This window comes from Bufo bufo, chromosome 4 (assembly GCF_905171765.1).
Source record: "Bufo bufo chromosome 4, aBufBuf1.1, whole genome shotgun sequence".
NCBI classification, from domain to species: domain Eukaryota; kingdom Metazoa; phylum Chordata; class Amphibia; order Anura; family Bufonidae; genus Bufo; species Bufo bufo.
In genome coordinates this window covers 616,603,757-616,630,472 of record NC_053392.1, presented here as the reverse complement: position 1 = coordinate 616,630,472, position 26,716 = coordinate 616,603,757, and the positions used below count along the sequence as shown (strand labels likewise).

The window sequence follows — 26,716 nt, the reverse complement described above, 5'->3', positions numbered from 1 at the left end:
CACTCTTATCTCTAGTAAAAAAACAGGGAAATGTCTGGAAAGGTGAAGGATTCTTAGAATCTCTGTAGTGATCGGCGTCTCCCCATACACAGGATTACACAGTAGTGAAGAAATCGTCTGGTGAGTGTGTGACACCCTGTGTGTCAGGAGGATGGAGCAGAACCCAGAGCCCCATCACCGAGCCTCCACCTCATTCCTTGATACATGAGCAGAAGATCCTAGAACTTACCACCAGGATCACTGAGCTGCTGAGCGGAGAGGTGAGCGCTGCTGGGAATGCTGGGACATTATACAATAACGCCAAGGGAGGCGTCTGGTAATGACTGTATCCTTGTGTTGTCAGGTTCCTATAAGGTGTCAGGATGTCACTGTCTATTTCTCCATGGAGGAGTGGGAGTATTTAGAAGAACATAAGGATATGTACAAGGACGTCATGATGGAGAATCACCAGTCCCTCACATCACCGAGTAAGAGGATCCCTTTCATGACTGTAGAGATGAGAACAGTTCTGAGAGTCAGATTCCCCATCATCTGATCATCACATATAGACAATGTATTCAGTCGCTGTGTGTATTTTCTACAGATGGATCCAGTCAGAGAAATCCACCAGAGATATGTCCCAGTCCTTTGTATTCCCAGGACTGTCCAGAGGAAAAACACAATGTCCCATTGGATTATCAAGTAAGTGCAGCTGAGGTTTCTTCCCTTTCCTCTACAGACTGATGTCAGGGGCAAAACTAGAAATGGCAGGTTGACATCTCCCCCAACCCCCACCAGTACACAGGTTGCCGTCTTTCCACACACAAATTTGTGCTCCAAAACAGCCCCGGCTCAAACACCTCCTAAGTGTATGAAAGGGTCTTCCTGCCACATAAGCCTGCACCTGCTTCAGAGTCACGTCACTTGAGAATGTCATGTGCCCCCGTGACATTAGAAGATCCTTAAGATGCATGGGATTTATACAGTATATACAGTACACACACACTGTCACTTACAGACATTCTGGGTTACTTTGGGGCCATCGCTCTTTGCTGCTTCCGCAAATGATTTTCTTTGCTTCCTCATATGCCGGAACCCCAGCAGCAGTGGAGTATACTGTAGGCTCCATTGCATCTTGTTGTTGGCTACAAGTGGTTTCTGGTGTCATAAAAGATTGTATTACATGTTCTCCATTTTGGACATCCACTTGGCAACTGAGATTCAATGTGGGTAAAAGTAAAGTCCTGCAGAGTAGATGTAAGTCATAGACTATATGACAGCACAATGCCAGTCAGCTGCATCTACAGCAGATACTGTCCTGTATTAACAGTCAGTGACTGACTCATCAGGGACAGAATCTTCCTGCTTTTGCAAAAGATTATTTCATTCTTATCTAGAATCAGGTCACCACAAAGGACAAGAGCAAGTGGATATAAGGTTCAGTTTCCAGAAGCAATGACAGGCTTTTTACCATACAATAATGTAAGAACTGGAGGTGATGAGCACAGCGTCCTCTCCAGGATAGGATCAGGTCATTTCATGCAGAAAAATGTCACATTTCATATGTGTAAGATACTTGTCTGAATGTTGATCCTGTCTGATCACCACGTGAGGAGATCCTTCTTCTTCAGGGCAGAAAGGTTCATGTCTTCTAGGGGTGTTTGATCTTCGCCTGGATATAAGATCAGCTAGCAGTGGAGTATAGTTTTCTGTTTTCTCATGTCTTTAATGTGGGATCTTTACTGCAGGAAAGTTCAGGTGGAACGACGAGTGAGCTCAAAAAACCCGGATCGGTGTCCGTGAATGGTAAGAACCTTTCATACATCTTGTTTTACTGTAAATGTCTTTATTAATGGGAAATCTGATCGGAAGTTCAGAGAAACCTCCTCCTCCTGGATATAGTGCCCCAATATATTTATCATCTTCCTTGGCACCGGTACAATGTGACACAATATGGACAGAAACAATCACAAAAAGACTGGAGGGTAAATGCCGTTTCTGAGTAAAGGTCACATGATACGATAGGCCTCAGTTATAAACCTGTAGTATATGGACCCATGGGGTGTTATTATTATTATTATTATTAGGTGTTATTTTGTTATTTAATAGTACAGGCGTTTTGGACGTGGTGATGCCCATGATGTTTCATTTTTTAATTGATTACTTTTTTTATTCTAGGGGAAGCGGGTGATTTGAATTAAAAAATTTCTTTATATTTTTTCAACTTTTTTAAAAACTTTTTTTAAATCACCCAAAGTAACTATAACAAGCAATCATTAAATTGCCACTTGTATTCCGTAATGGATATTTATACATATACAAGATGCAATATATTCCAATGCAATGCTGCCTCCTGCAGGCCAGCATTGGAATATACTAGTAATTGACCTGGAAACCTTGTGAAGGCTCGGGCCTATTACTAGTATGGGACTCCTTCCTTGATCTCAGCCAGGGGACGGTGGACCAGTCTGGGAAGCGCGCGGCTCCCAGTGTTAGCTCTCCCAGATGCTGTGGTCAAATGTGACAATGGCATCTGAGAGCGCCAAAACCGGGAGCCGTTCGCTATCTAATCATTATCTGTGTATTTGTCATATCTAACTCTGAACCGATGTCACCGATCAGTACCCTAGCCTATTTCATATAATAGACCAGAATGCCATCACTTTCTTAAAGGGGTTATGCAGCAATATATATTATTGATCCTCAGAATAGGTCATTAATATCAGATTGGCAGGGGTCTGACACCCGGTACCCTCGCTAATAAGCTGTTTGTAGAGGAGTGCTGCTTTTCTTCATTATACTGCCTGTCATCTTCACAGTTTAGGCGGCGCAGTGTAATGATAGGTACTCTCTCCATTCACTTGCAGCTGCGTCTTCTTCAAACAGCTGATCGGTGGGGGTGCCGGCTGTCGTACCCCTGCCAATCTGATATTGATGACCTGAGGATAGATTATCACTATATATTGCTGCACAACCCCTTTAATTTTTTCACTCACAGTCCTGGCTATATGGCTGGTGACAGTGCGCCTGCAGTACAACACCGCCAATGATATCAGACAGTAAGAGAAAATAATTTTTTTCAAAAAGACTGTGTTGTAACTTAAGTGTATCTTACATACATAATGAAGTACTGATTGGTTCTGTCCCCATTAAATATTATATTACCTTTTTGTAATGATATTCCTTGTAATGTAGTGAGTCAGGGATCGTTAGATAACATGTACGAATCCCCCATTGTACTGAGAAGGCTGCATTCCTGAGTGATTTTTAGTGATGAGCAGCATAGGCAATATTCGTATTTGGGATATTTTGCAAATTTTTATCCGAATATTCACAATAAATTAGCAAATTCGAGAATTCATTATCTATTTTTTTTATTGTGAAAATCGGCAATGTATATGCGCATACTGAGCGCCCAATACAGGCGTGGCTCACTATTGCTAAATTTTCCAAGCTGCTAGAAGTTTTCTGAGACTGGAGAAAATGGTTCGCAGCAACTTTCGTGACTGTGAGGAAGAACTCCTGATCACTGTAAGTTTACATTTCGCATGCATGGCAGAACAATAGCTTTATATGAAGATAGAGAGTTCCAATATATTCGCAATTGCGCAAATCGGCACTAATGATGCGCATATGTATTTGCGCAATACGTAGGGTTGCCACCCGTACGGGATTGACCCGGACAGGCTTTCTCAGACCCTGGCACAGTTAGATTCATGCAGAGACGTCTTCTCTGACTTCTACGCTTGCCTGCCCAGTGCCCTCACCGGTCATGACAGCTGGTGGCGGTGCGGGCGGTGAGTGAGCGGCCGGCATGAATCCGTGATGTCAGAGTCAGCGGCGCCGGCAATGAGGTGGGACAGGACTGTCAGTCAGCAGCGGAGGAGGACAACAGCTGACTGAGCCTGTCACACTGCCGGCGCTGCGATCTGGAGTCTGGAGTCTGGACTGGAGGGGGCTGCAACTGCATACTGCAAGCTAGACTCACTCCTCAAATAAACTATTCTACGTTGTTGCCAATTGCCAACATTTTTCAATTGATCCAGATCCGTCAAAGTAAACATGAGCGTGAATAAGTCCCAGCCACATCCTGCAGAACGCAGGATAAAGGTTCTTACGATGCAGCCATTTTCCTGGTGATATTTCTATAAACCCCCTATTAATAAATAACAGACTACAAGAAAATTGCGGCCAACGGACTCCTGTACAGAACCAGCAGGAGCTTGTGTGTAAAGGCAGCTCTCTAAAGAAGCAATCCTCTCCCTCCTCCCTCCCTCTCCTTCTCTCTGCTAGTCAGTACTAGAGGAAGTGACATCAGAGAGGGAGGGAGCGTGGGAGTCTGGCAGCCGCCTGCTCATGGAGCTGCTCCACTCCAGGAAGCCCAGCAGCAGACTCTTCTTCTTTTCGTCTGGGACTGGGAGGGAGACCGTCAGTATTTAAAACATTTGAAGACAGTTTTTAATAAAAAATATTAATTGGAAGGGGGCAGTGGGCACGCACGGCACTTGTTAGTATTGCACATAAAACATGCCCCCATAAAAAAAATGCCACAGGTAACCAGTGAAATGTGTTTTGTGGGGGCATCTTTTATGGGCAATACTACATATCGTCCAAATACAGACATCCAAATTTCATGTTAGTGCAAAATCCATTTTATTGATAGTTGTCGTCCAATCGGCAAGTGCTTTTGGGGCCGTGCAGGGTCCCCTTCATCAGGCCCAGAAATGCGCTTGTCGTTTCAATGACAGCTATCAATAAAATGGATTTGCACTATAGATGTACCGCCGAACTATCGATACCGTTACTAATATCGCTACCAATACAGAATATTTGGGCGAGTACTTGTACTCGCCCAAATGCTCCGATACCTTCCCCGATATTGGAACTTCCAGTCGGAGGGAGATGTCCCTCTGACTGGCAGCGCCAAGGGAGCATACAGCCGACTTCCTTTCCAATCAGGAAGCCGGTAGGTGGGTTATCATCCGCTTCCTGATTTGCTAGGAAGCCCGCTTCACTTGTTTCTAGGCAGCCTGGCTTCCTAGTCATGACTCGCGTCCCAGCCTCCTGATTGGTCAGGAAGGTACGCTGCCTACAAAAAAGTGAATTTACCCAAAAATTGCCGCGAGGTGCTAAAGTGTTCGGGTTTTGCGTGAAGAAAAGGTGGCACCCCTAGCAATACGTGCAACTTCGCATTTTATCAGGTCGGAGTAGTTATTACTGACTGGTGTACTAAGTATTGTTGTGATATCACAGCACTATGTCTGTAGCATGTATGTATGGACGGCAGAGAAATAACACCCTGCACTGGAACCTATCAGCTACACTATATCACTATCTAACCTCCACAGACTATCTCCCACTAACTATCTGTATTATATATAGGAGCTAACTGTCTAATGTAATTCAATAAGGAGCAGCAGATAACTCAGCAAAGCACAGAGCACAGCAATAACACTTCTCTCTCTCTCAGAACTGCAGAAAAACAGCAGAAAATGGCTGCTGAGGAGGTTCTTATATAGTAAGGGGTCGGCAACTTTCCTATTGCTTGTTAGGGATGTTGCTAAGCTCAGACAAAGCTATTGCAGCCTTCTCAATGGCCCACAAGCAAGAAGCAGTGAGGGATCACATGGGTACTGATGGGGTAAAAACTTGAATATTCGCGATTACGAAGATATAGCACTATATTCTAGATTTTCACAAATTCTTTAAGTGCATTAATTCGCGATAAAAATTTGCGATTATAATATTCGCGATCAACACTAGTGATTATCTCTGCCCTGCGAGTCACACACTGGACGTCCTTAGGAGGAGAGGCTGAAAGGGATAGACCTTCTGGACGACAGTTAATGGGAACTCCATTGAACATCATCCAGGTAGAATGTGGTAGATCTGTCTCTGTATTGTATCACCATGGGGTGTCGGCCATGTGTGACTACATGGCGACAGGAGTTCCCCCCCCATATTGTATAGTGTTGTAAGCCAGTAATTATTTACTTTTAGTACTCTGTATATGATTTGTCTGTTTTATATTTTTTATCACATTTAGTAAATATATTAATTCCCTTAGCCTGCATAAGCTTATTTATTCTCAAGTCTTTTCAATTTACGTTAAAATAAAGACTAAACTTAAAGTTCCCCTGCATGTTTCGCCATCCAACCGTCATGATCAGGGTTCAGGAGCTTAAAGGGGTTTTCCAGGATTTTAATATTGATGACCTATCCTGAGGTTAGGTCATCAATATCATAGCAGCAGTGGTCCGACACGTAGCACCCCGCCAATCAGTTACCATATTTTTCGCCCTAAAAGACGCACCGGCCCATAAGACGCACCTAGGTTTTTGAGGAAAATAAGAAAAAATATATTTTTAACCAAAAGGTGTTCTTTTGGTGGGTTTTGAACTAATGGTGGTCTGTGCATGACACTACTATGGGGGATCTGTGGATGGCTCTGCTATGGGGGGTGGATCTGTGGATGGCACTGCTATATATGTGTCACCCACAGATCCCCCACCCCATAACAGTGCCATCCACATATCCCCCACCCAATAATAGTGGCATCCACAGATACCCTAATATACCAAGGGGCCTGTGTCATGCAAATTACTAAATGTCCTGTAGCAGGCAGAGCAGGGCGGGCGGCCGGCCGTAACTCACTGACTTTATGAATGAAGTAGGCGGCGCCGGCATGTGACGTCAGTGAGTTACGGCCGGCCGCCCACCCTGCTCTGCCTGCTACAGGACATTTAGTAAGTAGTACAGATGGGGCTGGGGATCGGAACTTCAATGATAGCTATTATTATAAAATGTTTAGGCAATGTTTAGGCGGTGGGGCTGGAGTATAGTGACCGCACCGGCCCCGCCGCATTTGCATGACACTGGCCCCTCCTCCCTCTCTCGTCCAGCTGATACATGGCAGTCTGCGATGTAAAATGGCAGCATTCGCCCCATAAGATGCAGGGGCATTTCCCCCCCACTTTTGGGGGGGAAAAGTGCGTCTTATGGGGCGAAAAATACAGTAATTAAAGAGAAGGCCATGCTTCGTGCGACTGCTGCCTTCCTTTCATTGTTTACTTGCTTGTCGTTGACATCGAAGCAGTTAGCAGTGTAATTACAAGAAGCCATCCCATTCACTTCTAGGGGACGGATCCTTCCTATTTAAGTGTATTCGAGCAATCATACTGATCTGCAGAATGAAGCAAACATATTTTTTATGCCACATGGAATTGCTGTTGTTTTTTCACATTCCAACCCAAAAAGAGTTAACAAAAATAAAACATTAAGTTGTATGTGCCCTAAAATTGCAATTAAAAAATATACAGAGTGGGCCATTTATATGGATACACCTTAATAAAATGGGAATGGTTGGTGGTATTGACTTCCTGTTTGTGGCACATTAGTATATGTGAGGGGGGAAACTTTTCAAGATGGGTGGTGACCATGGCGGCCATTTTGAATCCAACTTTTGTTTTTTCAATAGGAAGAGGGTCATGTGACACATCAAACTTATTGGGAATTTCACAAGAAAATTGTCAATGCAACCCTCTTCTCCCACTCTTCACACACTGATAGCAACACCGCAGGAGAAATGCTAGCACAGGCTTCCAGTATCCCTAGTTTCAGGTGCTGCACATCTCGTATCTTCACAGCATAGACGATTGCCTTCAGATGATACGAGATGTGCAGCACCTGAAACTACGGATACTGGAAGCCTGTGCTAGCATTTCTCCTGCGGTGTTGCTATCAGTGTGTGAAGAGTGGGAGAAGAGGGTTGCATTGACAATCCAACACAATGGGCAGCACATTGAACACATTTTATAAGTGGTCAGAAACTTGTAAATAACTCATGAAAGAATAAAGTTAAGTTTTTCTTGTGAAATTCCCAATAAGTTTGATGTGTCACATGACCCTCTTCCTATTGAAAAAACAAAAGTTGGATTCAAAATGGCCGACTTCCAAATGGCCGCCATGGTCACCACCCATCTTGAAAAGTTTCCCCCCTCACATATACTAATGTGCCACAAACAGGAAGTCAATATCACCAACCATTCCCATTTTATTAAGGTGTATCCATATAAATGGCCCACCCTGTAGAATGCAGCAATGGAACAATGGTAAAAAAGGGGTTAAGGGGGATACAAGGGCTTAAAAATAAAAAAAAGGAAAGGTGTAAGAAAAAATAAAGAAGAAAGTTGCCATAATATGTAAAGCACAAATAGGGCACAACAGCGATCAAAGCAAAAGGAGGAGAAGATGTATCAAAGCTTGTTTAAAGGAAAATGGAGTTGTTGCCCATGACAACCAATCAAATTACTTATTTAATTTTCCAAAGGTTGTCCTATTATAGTATAGGAATCTGAATGGTGGCCACCTGCTCTAGTTTTGATAATTTTCCTCAAAGCTCATTAAGCACTTGGGTGAGATATGGTTTTGTAAAGCACATAATAGGGCCATACATTAAACGTATACACAGGTGGTGTGTACATGTACAAATGTTGAATTTCCTTCCACTCATGATTTCTTTTATATTCATTTTTGGTGGTATCTGTTGAATTTCTGGAACTTTTTGTCTGTTGACATTGGGATGTATTGGACTGTATGGTCTGGATAGAAACACCTGTCACCATTAGAGTTGAGCGGACACCTGGATGTTCAGGTTCGACGGGTTCGGCCGAACTTCACAAAAAGTTCGAGTTCGGGACCCGAACTTGACCCCGAACCACATTGAAGTCAATGGGAACCCGAACTTTCGAGCACTGAAATGGCTCAAAAAATGTCATGGAAAGGGCTAGAGGGCTGCAAATGCCAGCAAATTGTGGTTAAGGGTATGGCAAGTGCTCTGCAAACAAATGTGGATAGGGAAATGACTTAAAATAACATAAAATACATAAAAATAAAAAATAACAATCTTGATCTAGGAGGACAAGGTCCATATGGAGTAAGAGGTTGAGGAGGCAGTGGATGTGGTGGTGTAGGTGGAAGCTGCGGTGGAGGAGGAGGAGGTAGCCTACACTGTTTTTGGTTTTAATTTTACTTTTAATTTATTTTTTTAAAGTAGGGTACACCCCAAAACATTGGGAAATATAACCTGTGATAACCCCCTCCAGCCGTGCTAAACAAACGTTCAGACAATGCACTGGCTGCAGGGCAGGCCAGCATCTCCAAGGCATAAAGGGCAAGCTCAGGCCATGTGCCCAATTTGGAGACCCAGAGGTTGAAGGGGGCAGACCCATCAGTCAGTACGTGTTGGCGTGTGCACACATACTGCTCCACCATGTCGCACGTCCCCGTGATGTTCACGATCCAATTGGATATCTTCTCTATTAACTTTCGATGTTCTTTTCTGCGCCTACCATTGTGATCACGGGTGGCGGGGAATTAGGGTTCCAGGCCAGAGAGGGAGCATGAGAAAAGGATACCACATTCAAGGGAGGTTAATTGTTTGAAATTAAATATAATCGAGCAGAAATGTGGGACAAATTATTGAAGGGCAAATGTGAGACAAGTTGTTAAAGTTTATGCACTGAATGAAAGGAGGGGGCGCGCGTCAATTAAAGAAGAATTTTTGAAATTTATGTCCCTGTCACCTATGCAGAGCAGGGGTTTAATCACTGCAAAAATTGTCAAATATCAACCAAGAATGTAACAGACAAATTAGTTGAATGTTTTTACCTGTCTACTAGGTATAGCAGGGGTATATCACAGCCAAAAATTGGTGAATTTCTCCAGAATATATAACAGACAAATTAGTGATTTTTTTTTTTACCTGTCTACTAGGTATAGCAGGGGTATATCACACCCAAAAATTGGTGAATTTCACCCGAATATGTAGCAGACAAATTAGTGAAATGTTTTTACCTGTCTACTAGGTACAGCAGGGGTATATCACACCCAAGAATTGGTGAATTTCACCCGAAAATGTAACAGACAAATGAGTGAAATGACATAAAGTAAAATACGCACAAATAAAAAAAAATAATCTTGATTTATGAGGTCGAGGTCCATATGGAGTAGGAGTTTGAGGAGGCGGTGGACGTAGCGGTCGAGGTGGAAGCGGCGGTAGACGCAGGACGAGGTAGCCAACACAGTTTTTTTGTTTACATTTTTTTTATTTTTTATTAGGTTACACTCAAAATGAGTGGGAAATATCCAAAATACAACAATGAGCTATTGCGCTGTAGTATAACAGTAGCTGGGTAAGGCCGGTATACATGTCTATTCTGCACAAGGTACGGACAAGTCCTGTGAGATCCATGCCTGGCTCATTTTAATGAACGTGAGCTTTGTCCACATTGGCTGTGGACAGGCGGTTGCGCTTGTCTGTGATGACCTCCCCTGCCGTGCTAAACACATGTTCAGGCAATACACTGGCTGCAAGGCAGGCCAGCACCTCCAAGGCGTCAAGGGCAAGCTCAGGCCAAGTGCCCGATTTGGAGACCCAGAAGTTGAAGGGGCAGACCCGTCAGTCAGTACGTGTAGGCATGTGCACACATACTGCTCCACCATGTTGCTGAAATGCTGCCTCCTGCTAAGACGTTCCATATCAGCTGGTGGTGATGGTTGTTGTGGCGTGCTGACAAAGCTTTTCCACATTTCGGTCATGCTAACCCTGCCTTCTGAGGTGCTGGTGGTGCCCCAGCTGCATTACTCCTCCTCTGCCTTCGTCTTGTGCTTCCACTGTTACCCCTCTGTCAGGTGGGAATTCCACCAGCAGTGCATCTACCAGCATGCTCTTGTACTCGCGCATCTTACGATCACGCTCCAGTGACGGAATTAAGGACGGTACGTTGTCCTTTTAACGGAGATCCAGTAGCGTGGCCACCCAGTAATCAGCACAAGTTAGAATGTGGGCAACTCGGCGGTCATTGCGGAAACACTGCAGCATGTAATCGCTCATGTGTGCCAGGCTGCCCAGTGGCAATGAAAAGCTGTCCTCTGTGGGAGGTGTATCGTCAGTGTCCTCTGTATCCCCCCCAGCCATGCACCAGTGATGGCCATGAGCTGGTTTGGGTGAAACCCTGCTGTGAACACGGTTCCTCCTCCTACTCCTCATCCTCCACCTTGTCATCCTCCAGAACTGTGCCCTGGCTGAACAATTGTGTACCTGGCGTTTGTGGGTGCAGGAACCCACGCTCAGAGCCACTTGTGAATGACTGGAAACCCTATAAAATGATCCCTCTTCCTCCTCCTCCTGTGCCACATCCTCTTCCATCATCGCCCGAAGCAATAGTAAGTGGGATAGTAACGCTGAGAACGGCGTTATCGGCACTGGCCATGTTCGTGGAGTACTAGAAACATGGCAACAAGGAACACAGGTCTCGCATGGAGGCCCAGTCATTGGTGGTGAAGTGGTGCTGTTCCGCAGAGCGACTCACCCGTGCGTGCTGCAGCTGAAACTCTACTATCGCCTGCTGCTGCTCGCACAGTTTGGCGAGCATGTGCAAGGTGGAGCTCCACCTTGTGGGCACGTCACATATGAGGCGGTAAGTGGTGAAGGCCGAAGTTACCCTGCAGCGGTGACAGGGGATCAGCAGCAGGGTGAGAACGCTGAAAGCCCGAACATTATGTAGCAGCTCTGATATATCGGGGTAAATTTTAAGGATCCTCTGCACCACCAAATTCAGCACATGCATCAGGCAAGGGATGTGCGTCAAACCGGCTAGTCACAGAGCTGCTACGAGATTTTGCCCATTATTGCACACCACCAGGCCGGGCATGAGGCTTACTGGCACCAACCACTCATCGGTCTGTTGTTCAATGCCCGTCCACAGCTACTGCACGGTGTGGGGTTAGTCCCCCAAACAGATAAGTTTTAAAACTGCCTGCTGTCGTTTGTCCCTGGCTGTGCTGAAGTTGGTGGTGAAGGTATTACGCTAACCGGATGAGGAGCCGGTAGAGGATGAGGAAGCGGAGTAGGAGGAAGAAACAACAGGAGGCAAACTGAAGCGCCCTGCAATCCTCGGTAGTGGAAGGACATGCGCCAAATTGCTATCCTCCTCAGGCCCAGCCGCCACTGCATTTACCCAGTGTGCTGTTAGAGAGATATAACGTCCCTGACCGTGCTTACTGGTCCACGTATCCGTAGTTAGGTGGACCTTGCCACAGATGCCGTTGCGCAGTTCACACCTGATTTTGTCCCCTACTTGGTTGTGCAGGGAAGGGATGGCTCATCTGGAAAAGTAGTGGCGGCTGGGCACGACGTACTGTGGGACAGCCACCGCCATAAGGCTTTTAAAACTCTCCGTCTCCACCAGACGGAATGACAGCATTTCAAATGCCAGTAAGTTTGAAATGCTGCCATTCAGGGCCAGGGATCGCGGGTGGGTAGGGGGGTACTTCCTCTTCCGCTCCAGTGTTTGGGAGATGGAGAGATGAACACTTCTGTGGGACATTGTGGAGATGCTTGGTGACCCAGGTGGTGGTATTGCTGGCAGATCCTCTGTTAGCGGGGTGGCAGGTGACACTGTCACACCAGAGGTGGCTGAAAAGGCCGAGACTGCAGCAGAAGAGGAAGCAGGAGGAGCCAGAGACCTTTCTTGGTTTTTGAGGTGTCTACTCCACTGCAGCTCGTGCTTTGCACTTAGATGCCTGGTCATGCAGGTTGTGCTCAGGTTGAGAACGTTTATGCCTCGCTTCAGGCTCTGATTGCACAGCGTGCAAACCACTCGTGTCTTGTCGTCAGCACATTATCTGAAGAACTGCCACACCAGGGAACACCTTGGAGCTGGATTTGGTGTGCTCGGTCATTTGCTGCAGTGGGCAGTAGCAAGCGTACTGTCTAGGGTACGGCCACTCCTATTTTGCACCCTGCTCCCTCTTCTGCTGTGCTGGTGGCTCTGTGCGACCACCGCCTCTTTCTCCGAACTACACAGGTCACTCGCATGACCTTGATTCCATGTGGGGTCGAGAACCTCATCGTCTTCCACATCATCTTCCACCCAGTCTTCACCCCTGCCCTCCCTGTCGGTCTGCACACTGCAGAAAGCCACATCGGTTGGCACCTGTGTTTCGTCATCATCCGAGACGTGCTGCGGTGGTCCTCCCATGTACTCATCCTGAAATATAAGTGGTTGGGTATTGGTGCACTCAATCTCTTCCACTTCTGGGGCAGGGCTAGGTGGACGGCCCTGGGAAACCCTGCTAGCAGAGTTATCAAAAAGCAGGAGAGACTGCTGCATGACTTGGGGCTCAGACTGCTTGGCTGATTTGCAAGAGGGTGAGGTAAAAGACTGATGGACATCGGCTTCAGGTGCCAACTCTGATATTTCAGCAGGAGACTGGGTGGGAGACAATGTAAAGGAACTGGAGGCACTGTCAGCAACCCAATCTACTATCGCCTGTACTTGTTCTGGCCTCACCATTCGTAGAGCCGCATTAGGCCCGACCAAATTCTGCTGAAGGTTCTGTTGCCTACTCGCACCTGGGGAAGGTGTTTCACTTGTGCGTTTGTAGCTGGCACAGATTGACCACATCCTCTCCCTGCAACAGGAGCTCCACCAGCAGCAGCACGACCGGGGCCACGTCCCTTATTTGACGCTCTCCTCATATTTCTCAAATTTAGGATCTTGCCCAAAATGGGTGTTTTTTGAAACCCAGAATATTATTGCAGTATTTAAAGCTTGTATCTCAAACTGACAGATGCAGCCAAGGCCGCAAATTTAGTATTTGGCCTAAAATGGGTGTTTTTTTAATAAGAGAATAGAACAGCAGTATCTAACTCATGTATCTCACACTGACAGATGCTGCAAAGGCTGCAAATTTAGTTTTTTGCCCAAAATGGGTGTTTTTTTAAACCCAGAATATTATTGCAGTATTTCTAGCTTGTACGTCACATTTACAAATGCAGCATAGGCCCCAGATGTAGGGTATTGCCAAAAATGATTATTTTTTTTAAACCCTGAATATTATTGCAGTATTTAAAGCTTGTATCTCACACTGACAGATGCAGCAAAGGCTGCAAAATTAAGTATTTTGCCCAAAATGGGTGTTTTTTTTATTACAAAATAGAACACTAGCATCTAATGCGTGTATCTCACAATGACAGGTGCAGCAAAGGCTGCAAATTTAGTTTTTTGCCCAAAATGTGTTTTTTTAAACACAGAAAATTATTGAAGTATTTCTTCAGCTTGTCTTTCACACTGACAAATGCTGCAAAGGCACCAGATGTAGGGTCTTGCAAAAAAATTTGTGATTTTTTTAAGCCCAGAAAATTGTTGAAGTATTGTAACCTTCTATTTCACACTGACAAATGCTGCAAAGGCACCAGATGTAGTATATTGCCAAAAATGAGTGTTTTTTTAAAACCCAGATTATTATTGCAGTATTTCAAGCTGGGATTTGAATGTCACAAAAGCACATATGCTGTGCTGGTGCACTGAGCTTGCATAAAATGGCCGCCGCCGCCCACCTAACTAACAGACGGATAAAAGTTTTTCTGTGTCACTGGGCTCAGGGCAGGGTAAAAAGATTGTGCACTGCACCCACAAAACAAAATCTAGGTAGATTGCTGAGTTAACAAGCACTTCTGATAAAAGATTCTTTCCTATTCTCTCCCTCACAGCAGCAGCATCCTCTCCCTACACTAGTAACAGCAGAGTGACGTGCAGCACTACGTGACTCCAGCTTATATAGAGGCTGGGTCACATGATGCACTGGCCAATCACAGCCATGCCATTAGTAGGCATGGCTGTGATGGCTTCTAAGGGCACATGAGTTAAGCGCTTGTTGATTGGCTGCTCTGCAGAGTTTCAAAAAGCGCCATAAAATAGCCGAACACCTAACAAAACCCGAACTTTTACTGAAAATTTCGGGTTCAGGTCCGGGGTCCAAAAATTCTAAAGTTCGGTACGAACCCGAACTTTACAGTTCGGGTTCACTCAACCTTACTTGCAGGAACTGTCATTCCTTATAATCAAGATGATTATTGGTTCCTTTAAATCTACCTTTACTGAAACTGTACATTATACTGTTATCTTACATGTCTTATTTATTTTATGTTTTCTGGCTTTCTATTGTTTTAAAAAAGCTTGAGAAAAAAATTTGCTTTGGGAAAAAAATGAACTTTTGTTTAATTTTCTAGGTAAAAATGGGATGAGCGTATACCATAAGAATCTTCATTTATCTTCCTATGATAAAGCAGAAGATAGCAATACCACACAAGCTAATTCAATAAGCCCTAATGTACCCTCAGTCCTTCATAGCGGAGATATATCCAATGATACCGCTGGTCAGACGAAACCTTCATCTAATCAATCACTGACTGGCAAAACCAGAACTAAACACAAGTGTGGAAAAATATTTTCACATGGGACACCTTTTAAGAAGAAATCTAATCTTTCTTTACATGAGAGAAATTCCAGAGATAAAAAGTCATTTTCATGCTCTGAATGTGGAAAATCTTTTACCAGGAAATGTATTCTATTTGGACATCTGAGAACTCACACAGGGGAGAAGCCGTATTCATGTTCAGAATGTGGGAAATGTTTTATGTTGAAATGCTCTCGAAAGAAACATCAGAGAACTCACACAAGAGCGAAGCCATTTTCATGTTCAGAATGTCAGAAATGTTTTAGTCAGAAATCTGGTCTTGTGGCACATTTAAGAATTCATACAGGGGAGAAGCCATTTTCATGTCCTGAATGTGGTAAATGTTTTAGTCAGAAATCAAATCTTGTGAAACATCTAAAAATCCACTTAGGGGAGAAGCCATTTTCATGTTCAGAATGTAAGAAATGTTTTACTCAGAAATCTGTTCTTCTGAGACATCAGAAAACTCACACAGGGGAGAAGCCATTTTCATGTTCAGAATGTGGAAAATGTTTTACCCGTCAATCACATTTTATTCGGCATCTGAGAACTCACTCTGGTGAGAAGCCATTCTCATGTATTGAATGTGGAAAGTGTTTTACTCGTAAATCAAGTCTTGTTAACCATCAGACAATTCACATAGGAGAGAAGCCGTTTCTGTGTCCTGAATGTGGGAAGAGTTTTCGTGTGAAATCCGATCTTGTGAAACATCTAAGAATCCACTTACGACAGAAGACATTTTCGTGTTCAGAATGTGGGAAATGTTTTAGTCTCAAATCACAACTTGTTGGACATCAGAGAACTCACACAGGGGAGAAGCCATATTCATGTTCAGAATGTCAGAAATGTTTTAGTCATCAATCTGCTCTTGTGAAACATTTAAGAATTCATACGGGGGAGAAGCCATTTTTATGTCCTGAATGTGGTAAATGTTTCAGTCTCAAATCACATCTTGTTGGACATCAGAGAACTCACACAGGGGAGAAGCCATATTCATGTTCAGAATGTCAGAAATGTTTTAGTCATCAATCTGCTCTTGTGAAACATTTTAGAATTCATACGGGGGAGAAGCCATTTTCATGTCCTGAATGTGGTAAATGTTTTAGTCTCAAATCACATCTTGTTGGACATCAGAGAACTCACACAGGGGAGAAGCCATTTTCATGTTCAGAATATCAGAATTGTTTTAGTCATAAATCTGATCTTGTGAAACATTTAAGAATCCGTACAGTGGAGAAGCTATTTTCATGTCCTGAATGTGGTAAATGTTTTAGTTTCAAATCACATCTTGTTGGACATCAGAGAACTCACACAGGGGAGAAGCCATTTTCATGTTCAGAATGTGGAAAATGTCTTGCCCATCAATCAAGTTTTATTCAGCATCAAAGAACTCACACAGGGGAGAAGCCATTTCCATGTCCTGAATGTGGTAAATGTTTTGGTCAGAAAGCAAATCTTGTGAAACATCTAAAAATCCACTTAGGGGAGAAGCCATTTTCATGTCCTGAATGTGGTAAATGTTTTGGTCAGAAAGAAAATCTTGTGAAACATCTAAAAATCCACTTAGGGGAGAAGCCGTTTTCATGTTCAGAATGTGGAAAATGTTTTAGTCAGAAAGTTAGTCTTGTGAGACATCTAGGAATCCATTCAGGACAGAAGTCATTTTCATGTTCAGAATGTGGGATATGTTTTATTCTTGAATCTAGTTTAACTCGGCATCAGAGAGCTCACACAGGGGAGAAGTCTGACCTGTCTTCAAGATAGCTCATCAATATCAGATTGGCAGGGTTTCGACACTCGAGAACCCCACCGATCAGTTGTTTGAGGAGGCCTCCTTGCAGCTTACAAAACACAATGCTTTCCATTGGAGAGCGCATGTGCTTGGTATTGCAGATTAGTCTCATTCACTTGAATATGAGAGGATATTAAGAGCGATCATTCCATATTGTTCCTGTAATGCTAATGAAATGATAAAGCCAAATTGATGGCCAGCAAAGGCGGCATACCAGACACACTTTGCGCAAGCCATCACACTCTGAACATCCTTGAGGGCCAGGGTACTCTTCACCCACCTCCAGCAGGAAGGGGGACTTTGGCAGAGCCCTTTCCAGTTGTCAAATAGCAGGGCAGCTGGGCACACCAGGACACTATGCACTGGTGAATAGGGAAGCACGAGAATGGTCAGTAAACGTAAGCCAGGGCAAAAGAATCAGAGGACAACCAAAACCGAAGCCAGAGACAATAACCAGAGAAACCACTCACCAGATAACTTAAGATACAGAGCCAGGGAAGAAATTGAATAACCAGCAGTGAGTGGGGGGGGGGGGGGGAGACCAGTTTTAAATATCCCTCCACAGATCACCTGACACTGCTGAGATCACACGCAATCACCATCCTCAGCCCAGGGAAGCATAGGTGGGTCCTGAGAGTGTGCAGAGGAAGGAACCTCCCACCACATGTCTAAGTTAGGAGACATAAAAACAGAGTTTCCTTGGCAACAGCTGACACTAGGGGCTCCTGCATCCTGGGACCCCTGACAAGCGTCAGCGCTAGGAATGATGGTGTTTTGTCTCCCAGCAGCACCACGATCCAGGATAGATCTCACAGAGTGACGTGCGTGCATAAAGCGCAAACCTTTACTAGCTCTGCCCTCCGCAAGGGTTGAGGGATGCCCCGCCGGAGGGCCAGAGACCCCCTGGGAGAATGAGAGACAAGTCTGCGTGGTGACATATTTTTGGCAAAACTGCGTCTGGTTGCCTGACAGTTCCACTATATTTCTAGTTATTAAATGTAATGTATATTTTGTTGTCAGGTTTCTTAAAGAAAATATAAAAAATAAATGTCCATATAACTGTGGTGAAATTATGGTAGTGATTGTGTGAAACATCAAATATAGTAGAAAACTGACCAGCCAAATATGTCCATAGAAATAAAGGTCCATAGAGATGCTAAGGACCTGCAGTTTATCTTCGTACTTGACAACACAGGGTAAATCGCAAACATTTTAGAGACATTTGTTTTGCAATTTAGCATCTGTAAGAGCAGGTCTAGGTAAAGTCCAGTAGGTGGTCAGAAAAGCTTTAGCTAATGCTAGCAGTGGGCCCTCCGAGCTGCAATCCATTTAGCACTGGTTAAAACAGAGTGTGAAATATAAGTAAATATCTGGTATTTATTCTTTAACCTGTTTGCAAGGATTTGAACTTTTCTGGACAAAATGCCCAAGACAGGTACACAGGGACAGTTTTAGACAAAGTGTGGACCTGGGGAAAAACTGAAGGTATGCTTTTTCTGTCTGAGACCTGTGTATTAATCCTACCTGTTTCTCAACTCTGATTCTTCACTGCTTGCCCTAACTTTGGATTGCTTTCTCGGATATATATGAACGCTGCCTGCCCTAACCTTGGATTGCTTTCTCGTATACACTAGTATGCTGCCCTTTCTGGTGGAATCGAAAGGTTTTGGCACAGAAGAAAGTTCCAAGGAGCCTGCTGAGAACATTCATGCACTAATCCTTCTAAAGAATTTACTACATCAGTTCAGTCCAAAGAAGAGAGGGCATGTAACAGGCAATGGGTGTAGATCCACTGCTCCAACCATCAAGGTTAATTTTGGGTGAAATCTAAGGGCATTGTCCTGGTGGTTCCCTAGTATTCACCTTTTAACACTTTCACAGGGATCTGGACTTTACCCAAGGGAACCAACCAGGCTGCCACCTCCTGGAGTAGTTCTGGTGTAGATAGCAGCTGACCCACAGGGCTCAGAGATACTGGTGTGAAGCACCAAGCACTCAGGCAAAAGTAGTAGTCTGAACACAGTCCAAGGTCGGGGCATACTGAATATGTGTGTAGTCCAGGTAGTAGTTCCAAGGGCAGAGCAGGCAGAGGGTGGTACATGTGTAGTCAGACAAGAGATGACATCTTCACGAGTTACTAGAAAACCTCAAACTCCAGCAAGGAGATGGATCCATAGCCCAGTCAAATAGCAAGGCTGATCAGCACCTTAATCAGCAGCTGTACAGGGAGCAATAGGAAATAATTAACTCTCGCAGTGTTGAAACGAAGTTCATTGAGCACTGGCTCCAATACACACAGGGAGAGGGGAGCAACGTCTGCACCTGCTTGGGACAGCAAGATAGTAGCGGAATACTCCCTAGTACCAGCAGCCCAGACCTGATGGCTTACCCTTCCTGTTGGCCCAGGTGTTGGAGAAGCTTAGCTATTTCTCATAGGCTGTGGCCTGCTTCTTACCAGCATTTCTCTCCTCCTTGCAGGCCAAGGCCTGCTACTGCTCTGCATGTAGGATGTGCACCCTCTTCTCCATTCTGATCCTGAGCTGCCTGCCCTCACCTCCTGTCTCTCTTGACCCTTATAGCAAGACATATCACAGTCTGAGAAAAGTAGTGGGGAGAGTGAGGATTCTGGTAATGATTGTGTGTTGGACTGGACCTGATAACTTGCCAGAGCATCTCCCATCAGGCATTTTTATCCACGATGCCGGAAGACAAAAGGTCTGCAAGAGTAAAATAAGTTGTGAGCAGTCAAACACAAATATCGGAACCACAACTCTACTGAACCACATAAAGCTGCATCACCTCCATCAAGTGCAACAAGAATTTCTTTCTACTCCCAGACTTCATTGCGGCAGGCAGACTGCATACATGGGCAGAACGGAGTCTTTGTCGTCATCATCAGTTACTGCTTCTCATGCTCAGACTCTTCCTCCCCTTTGTGGTTAGCCAAACATGAAATAAACATATGGGGAATGTAAAGTAATAACTATTTTTGGAGGTATTACTATGTATTATAAAAGTAGAGAAATTGAAACTTGGAAATTTGCAATTTTTTTATTTTTTTTGGTAAATTTGGTATTTTTTTATAAATAAAAAATATTTTTTTTAACTTGATTTTACCAGTGTCATGAAGTACAATATGTGACGAAAAAACAATCTCAGAATGGCCTGGATAAGTCAAAGCGTTTTAAAGTTATCAGCACTTAAAGTGACACTGATCAGATTTGCAAAAAATGGCCAAGTCCTTAAGGTGAAATAGGGCTGAGTACTTAAGGGATTAATAACTGGTTGAACCTCCTTTTGGCAGCAATAACTTCAACCAAACATTTCCTGTAGTTGCAGATGAGATGTGCACAACTGTCAGGAGTAATTCTTGACCATTCCTCTTTACAGAACTATTTCAGTTCAGCAATATTCTTGGGATGTCTGGTGTGAATCAATTTCTTGAGGTCAAGCCACAGCATCTGAATCGGGTTGAGGTCAGGACTCTGACTGGGTCACTCCAGAAGGCGTATTTTCTTCTGTTTAAGCCATTCTGTTGTTGATTTACTTCTATGCTTTGGGTCGTTATCCTGTTGCAACACCCATATTCTGTTGAGCTTCAGCTGGTGGACAGATGGCCTTAAAGGTACACTAACAGGCCGGTAGAGCATATGAAGTGACATATATTCTTCTATTGGTCTTAATATGCTTAATTAAACTTTACCATTATCACCCCTCGCTGCCTTTCCGTTACTTATAAAAAGTGTTTTTATCAATATGCAAATTACCTTACTTTGTGCCCAAGGGGCTGTCCCTCATTCAGTTCTGTGCCCAGCCGCGCCCCAACTGCCGTCTCCTAGTGCCGCCCAGCTCATTAGTATTCACTGCACTGGGCGGCTTTTTTTTTCTCGGCGAAATCCTGCGCATGCCCAGTACTATCTTCCTTGCATCAGCTTCATCTTGTCTTTCCTTGCCTGCGCCAGATAAGGTCCCCAGAACCCTCCAGCTCCAGTAGAAGATAGTACTGGGCATGCGCGGGATTTCGCCGCGTCGGGAGAAAAAAAAAGCCACCCAGTGCAGTGAATACTAATGAACTGGGCGGCACTAGGAGACGGCAGTTGGGGGATGCGGCTGGGCACAGAACTGAATGAGGGACAAAGGGCACAAAGTAAGGTAATTAGCATATTGATAAAAACACTTTTTATAAGTAACGGAAAGGCAGCGAGGGGTGATAATGGTATAGTTTAATTAAGCATATTAAGACCAATAGAAGAATATATGTCACTCTATATGCTCTAACGGCCTGTCAGTGTCACTTTAAGTTCTCATGCAAAGTGTCTTGATAAACTTGGGAATTCATTTTTCCTTCAATGATAGCAATCCGTCTAGGCCCTGACGCAGCAAAGCAGCCCCAAACCATGATGCCCCCACCACCATACTTCACAGTTGGGATGAGGTTTTGATGTTGGTGTGCTGTGCCTCTTTTTCTCCACACATAGTGTTATGTGTTTCTTCCAAACAACTCAACTTTGTTTCATCTGTCCACAGAATATTTTACCAGTACTGCTGTGGAACATCCAGGTGCTCTTGTGCAAACTTTAAACGTGCAGCAATTTTTTTTTGGACAGCAGTGGCTTCCTCTGTGGCATCCTCCCATGAAATCCATTCTTGTTTAGTGTTTTACGTATCGTAGATTCACTAACAGGGATGTTAGCATATGCCAGAGACTTTTGTAAGTCTTTAGCTGACACTCTAGGATTGTTCTTCACCTCATTGAGCAGTCTGCACTATGCTCTTGCAGTCATCTTTACAGGATGGCCACTCCTAGGGAGAGTAGCAGCAGTGCTGAACTTTTTCCATTTATAGACAATTTGTCTTACCGTGAACAGCAAGGCTTTTGGAGATACTTTTATAACCATTTCCAGCTTTATGCAAGTCAACAATTCTTAATCGTAGGTCTTCTGAGAGCTCTTTTGTGCGAGGCATCATTCACATCAGTCAATGCTTCTTGTGAAAAGCAAACCCAGAACTGGTGTGTGTTTTTTATAGGGCAGGGCAGCTGTAACCAACACCTCCAATCTCATCTCATTGATTGGACTCCAGTTGGCTGACACCTCACTCCAATTAGCTCTTTGAGATGTCATTAGTTTAGGGGTTCACATACTTTTTCCACCTGCACTGTGAATGTTTACATGGTGTGTTCAATAAAAACATGGTAACATTTAATTCTTTGTGTGTTATTAGTTTAAGCAGACTGTGATTGTCTATTGTTATGACTTAGAAGAAGATCAGATCACATTTTATGACCAATTTGTGCAGAAATCCATACCATTCCAAAGGGTTCACATACTTTTTCTTGCAACTGTATGTCTAGGCAATGTCACGGCCTATGGTGTACACCGTGACACTGTTGCCACGCTTGCTGTTTCCGGTGGCAACGTGTTGCTTTTTTGGTATGTTGTGGCAGTGTCACGGGTTTTGCTGTGTGCGCTGTGACTTGCTTGCCACACATGCTGTTGCCTGTTGCAACCTGTTGCCTTTTGCTTGTGTATGCAATTCCCCTTTAGTTGCTACTTCCTTGTGTTTGGTTACCTTGGGGTTAATGTGTGTTCTTGGTGTGGGTGTTTTGGGCTACTTAGCTTCTGTTTGTTGCCTGTATCTCAGTGTTCCTCCAGGCTTGGTGTGTGACTAGTGGTTCACTTCTCCTGGCTTTACCATCTGTCCAGTGAGGGCCACCCTTGTTGTCATCAAGGTCTTCCTAGTTTCTCCTTTCCATTATACCCTTTGTTGATTGGTGTGGGTTTTGTCCAGGGTGTATTTATGTCTAGTGTGTTGTGACTGTCTGGTCTGTTTATGTTGTTTCCAGCATGTCTGCTTGATATTCCCTTGTTGTATGTTGTACCTCCGTGAGGGGGCTGGTTTCCCGGAGGGGTGAACCATTAGCCTGTATGCAGCGCTGTCTGGGGCTGCCGTGCACCTTGCTGCATGGAGGTCCAGGCAGTTACTGGTATGCTGGTTTCCTGTATGCGTTGGTTGTGTTGTGTCCTGTTTGGTGTGTGGGCTCCGGTACGTATGCACGGATTCCAGTCGTGATGGCAGCGGCAGGTAAGTGAGTTTTCTGGTGTTCTTACCTGCCGATCCAGTTGCTGCATATGGTCTTTTCCTTTCCACCTGTTACTAGGCAGCTGGAGACTCCGGTTTGTCTGAGTCCCTGAGGAGCCAGTTGTCTCCTATTCCTTACCCCTATGCCAGGGACCGTCAGGGTCAGCAGGTTCCAGTGCATGAGCCCTCCCACCTTCAGGGTTCGCTCATGCTGTCAGGAGATCAGGGTCAGGATTAGGGCGGCTGTAAGTTGTGGCCTGCTCCCCTCATTGATGTCTGGGCTAGTAACAGTTCCCACTATACGGTGGGGAGTTTCCCCCACTCTCCACCGTGACAGGCAAATGCTGAAAATGAATGTCCTCAGGTTGCCATGTCCAAGTGGCAGGATCAAGTCTGGCTAGAGTACAAGCTCCTCCAGCTCCCTTTGGTAGCGACTTGAAAGCTTTATTACCACAGACTATGTAAAGATCATCAGACAATTGAATTTGGACTTTTCTAATTAGCGCATCAGCAATCGAAATTAACATAGTAGTATCCTGATATATACACCAAGAATCAGGATTATTATCATTAGTGACAAGCTTATAATACAATATTCGACCACAAAACTTTTTGAAAGGCAGCTGTTGTTTCTTTGGATCTATACTCATGTCTTCTGCCACGTCACCTTTCATACTTTCTATTATTTCCTCTGAATCCACTCCTGGTTCTTTAGGCTGGTAAAAAGCACCTAATCTCACACACTTTTCTCTATTTCCTAGTGGAAACTGTGCGGTATAATTCTATTTAGGATCATGTGTTCTCCTTGCCAAATAATAATTACGTCTGGCTTCCTTATCAGTTTCCTGCCCAGAAAAACTTATTTTAATCTCTTGACTAGGTACTTTTCCCTCAGAGCAACCTGTCTTTCCTTCCAGCCATCCTCTCACATGTCATATTTATACCAGGTGCCTACCCTTGTTGATATACACTGCTCAAAAAAATAAAGGGAACACAAAAATAACACATCCTAGATCTGAATTAATTAAATATTCTTCTGAAATACTTTGTTCTTTACATAGTTGAATGTGCTGACAACAAAATCACACAAAAAAAAAAAATGGAAATAAAAAATTTTAACCCATGGAGGTCTGGATTTGGAGTCACCCTCAAAATTAAAGTGGAAAAACACACTACAGGCTGATCCAACTTTGATGTAATGTCCTTAAAACAAGTCAAAATGAGGCTCAGTAGTGTGTGTGGCCTCCACGTGCCTGTATGACCTCCCTACAACGCCTGTGCATGCTCCTGATGAGGTGGCGGACGGTCTCCTGAGGGATCTCCTCCCAGACCTGGACTAAAGCATCTGCCAACTCCTGGACAGTCTGTGGTGCAACGTGACGTTGGTGGATAGAGCGAGACATGATGTCCCAGATGTGCTCAATTGGATTCAGGTCTGGGGAATGGGCGGGCCAGTCCATAGCATCAATGCCTTCGTCTTGCAGGAACTGCTGACACACTTCAGCCACATGAGGTCTAGCATTGTCTTGCATTAGGAGGAACCCAGGGCCAACCGCACCAGCATATGGTCTCACAAGGGGTCTTAGGATCTCATCTCGGTACCTAATGGCAGTCAGGCTACCTCTGGCGAGCACATGGAGGGCTGTGCGCCCCTCCAAAGAAATGCCACCCCACACCATTACTGACCTAATGCCAAACCGGTCATGCTGGAGGATGTTGCAGGCAGCAGAACGTTCTCCACGGCGTCTCCAGACTCTGTCACATGTGCTCAGTGTGAACCTGCTTTCATCTGTGAAGAGCACAGGGCGCCAGTGGCGAATTTGCCAAACTTGGTGTTTTCTGGCAAATGCCAAACGTCCTGCACGGTGTTGGGCTGTAAGCACAACCCCCACCTGTGGATGTCGGGCCCTCATATCACCCTCATGGAGTCTGTTTCTGACCGTTTGAGCAGACACATGCACATTTGTGGCCTGCTGGAGATCATTTTGCAGGGCTCTGGCAGTGCTCCTCCTGTTCCTCCTTGCACAAAGGCGGAGGTAGCGGTCCTGCTGCTGGGTTGTTGCCCTCCTACGGCCTCCTCCACATCTCCTGATGTACTGGCCTGTCTCCTGGTAGCGCCTCCATGCTCTGGACACTACGCTGACAGACACAGCAAACCCTCTTGCCACAGCTCGCATTGATGTGCCATCCTGGATAAGCTGCACTACCTGAGCCACTTCTGTGGGTTGTTGACTCCGTCTCATGCTACCACTAGAGTGAAAGCACCGGCAGCATTCAAAAGTGACCAAAACATCAGCCAGGAAGCATAGGAACTGAGAAGTGGTCAGGTCACCACCTGCAGAACCACTCCTTTATTGGGGGTGTCTTGCTAATTGCCTATAATTTCCACCTGTTGTCTATCCCATTTGCACAACAGCATGTGAAATTGATTGTCACTCAGTGTTGCTTCCTAAGTGGACTGTTTGATTTCACAGAAGTGTGATTGACTTGGAGTTACATTGTGTTGTTTAAGTGTTCCCTTTATTTTTTTGAGCAGTGTATTTACCTGCCATCATGGATATTTTATCCAACCAGTTATATAGGCAAGGGCAGAGCTGTTTCCTTATGTTGAGAATCTAGGTCTAGTTGAGGTAGATCCCAGCAAGGTAAATCTAATAGCTCCCTTTCTGAAAGGCGCTTAGCAATATATGGCATGGAATAGGCAGAAACAGGTGAATGGCTGCAAATCCAACAGTCAGACAAATTTCTCATATGGGCCACTATTTTATGGTACTTGAATTTATTTTCCCACTCACTACTTTCTTCATCATATCTTCCAAAAGAGTAGTGAATTACAATGATCAAAAAGAAGTACAAGAAATACTTTCCCAAAATCATGATTTGATGAACTTCTTGCAGTGGGAAGCGTGGATCCAAGTTGTTTTGCCTTCCAGCTTCAGAGAGTTTGGTGTAGTAAGCTGGACTTGGAATGGACCATCAAACCAAGGTTCTAGTGCTTTTCTTACATGCCGTTTCACAGTAACCCAATCTCCAGGGTTTAGTGAGTGAGTCCCTTCCAATGAAAAGGGATCTGGAATTGAACTAAGAACACAATTATGAACATGTTGTAATCTCCTATGCAATGCTCCTACATATTGTGTCATGTCTGAATGAATGGCCTGGAGCTGCTGAGGGAAATATAGACCAGTTCTCAGTGCAGTGCCAAAAAGTATCTCATATGGACTCAAATGTGTTTTCCTATGAGGAGTTCATCTGACTGTGTATAAGGCTATAGGTAAACATTCTGTCCATGGCTTACCAGTCTCTGCCATGGCTTTTTGAACTTTCAACTTCAAAGTTCCGTTCAAGCGTTTTACCTTTCCGCTGCTTTGCGGCCTATGAGGAGTGTAAAACGCTTGCTCTATGCCGAGAGCATGAAGTATCTCTTGTAAAATCTCTGAAGTGCAATGAGTTCCTCTGTCAATTTCAACTACTTCAGATCTACTTCAAATCTACACACTACCTCACACAAAAGTTTCATAGCCACAGTTTTTGCATTAGCTTGGGCTGTTGGCCATGCTT

The 26,716-nt window shown here is 44.5% G+C and overlaps 2 protein-coding genes across 6 annotated transcripts in view; both read left to right on the top strand.

Annotated features, from left to right (window-relative positions):
- The window catches only part of LOC120999664 (oocyte zinc finger protein XlCOF6-like), a 2,208,135-nt gene that overhangs the window by 657,709 nt on the left and 1,523,710 nt on the right, over positions 1-26,716 (top strand). The window lies entirely within an intron of this gene.
- The window catches only part of LOC120999659 (gastrula zinc finger protein XlCGF57.1-like), a 225,612-nt gene that overhangs the window by 137,231 nt on the left and 61,665 nt on the right, over positions 1-26,716 (top strand). The window contains exons 1-2 of one of the 5 annotated variants that reach the window (XM_040430659.1): positions 1,377-1,461; positions 15,056-17,106. The exons of 1 other annotated variant lie outside the window; for it this stretch is intronic. In XM_040430659.1, the coding sequence (XP_040286593.1) occupies positions 15,067-17,046 (1,980 nt within the window). In that variant the 5' untranslated portion in view covers positions 1,377-1,461; positions 15,056-15,066 and the 3' untranslated portion in view covers positions 17,047-17,106. Of the gene's footprint in view, positions 1-1,376; positions 1,547-15,055; positions 17,107-26,716 lie in introns of those variants that run through there. 3 more of the 5 variants (XM_040430656.1, XM_040430657.1, XM_040430654.1) reach the window with 3 other exon arrangements.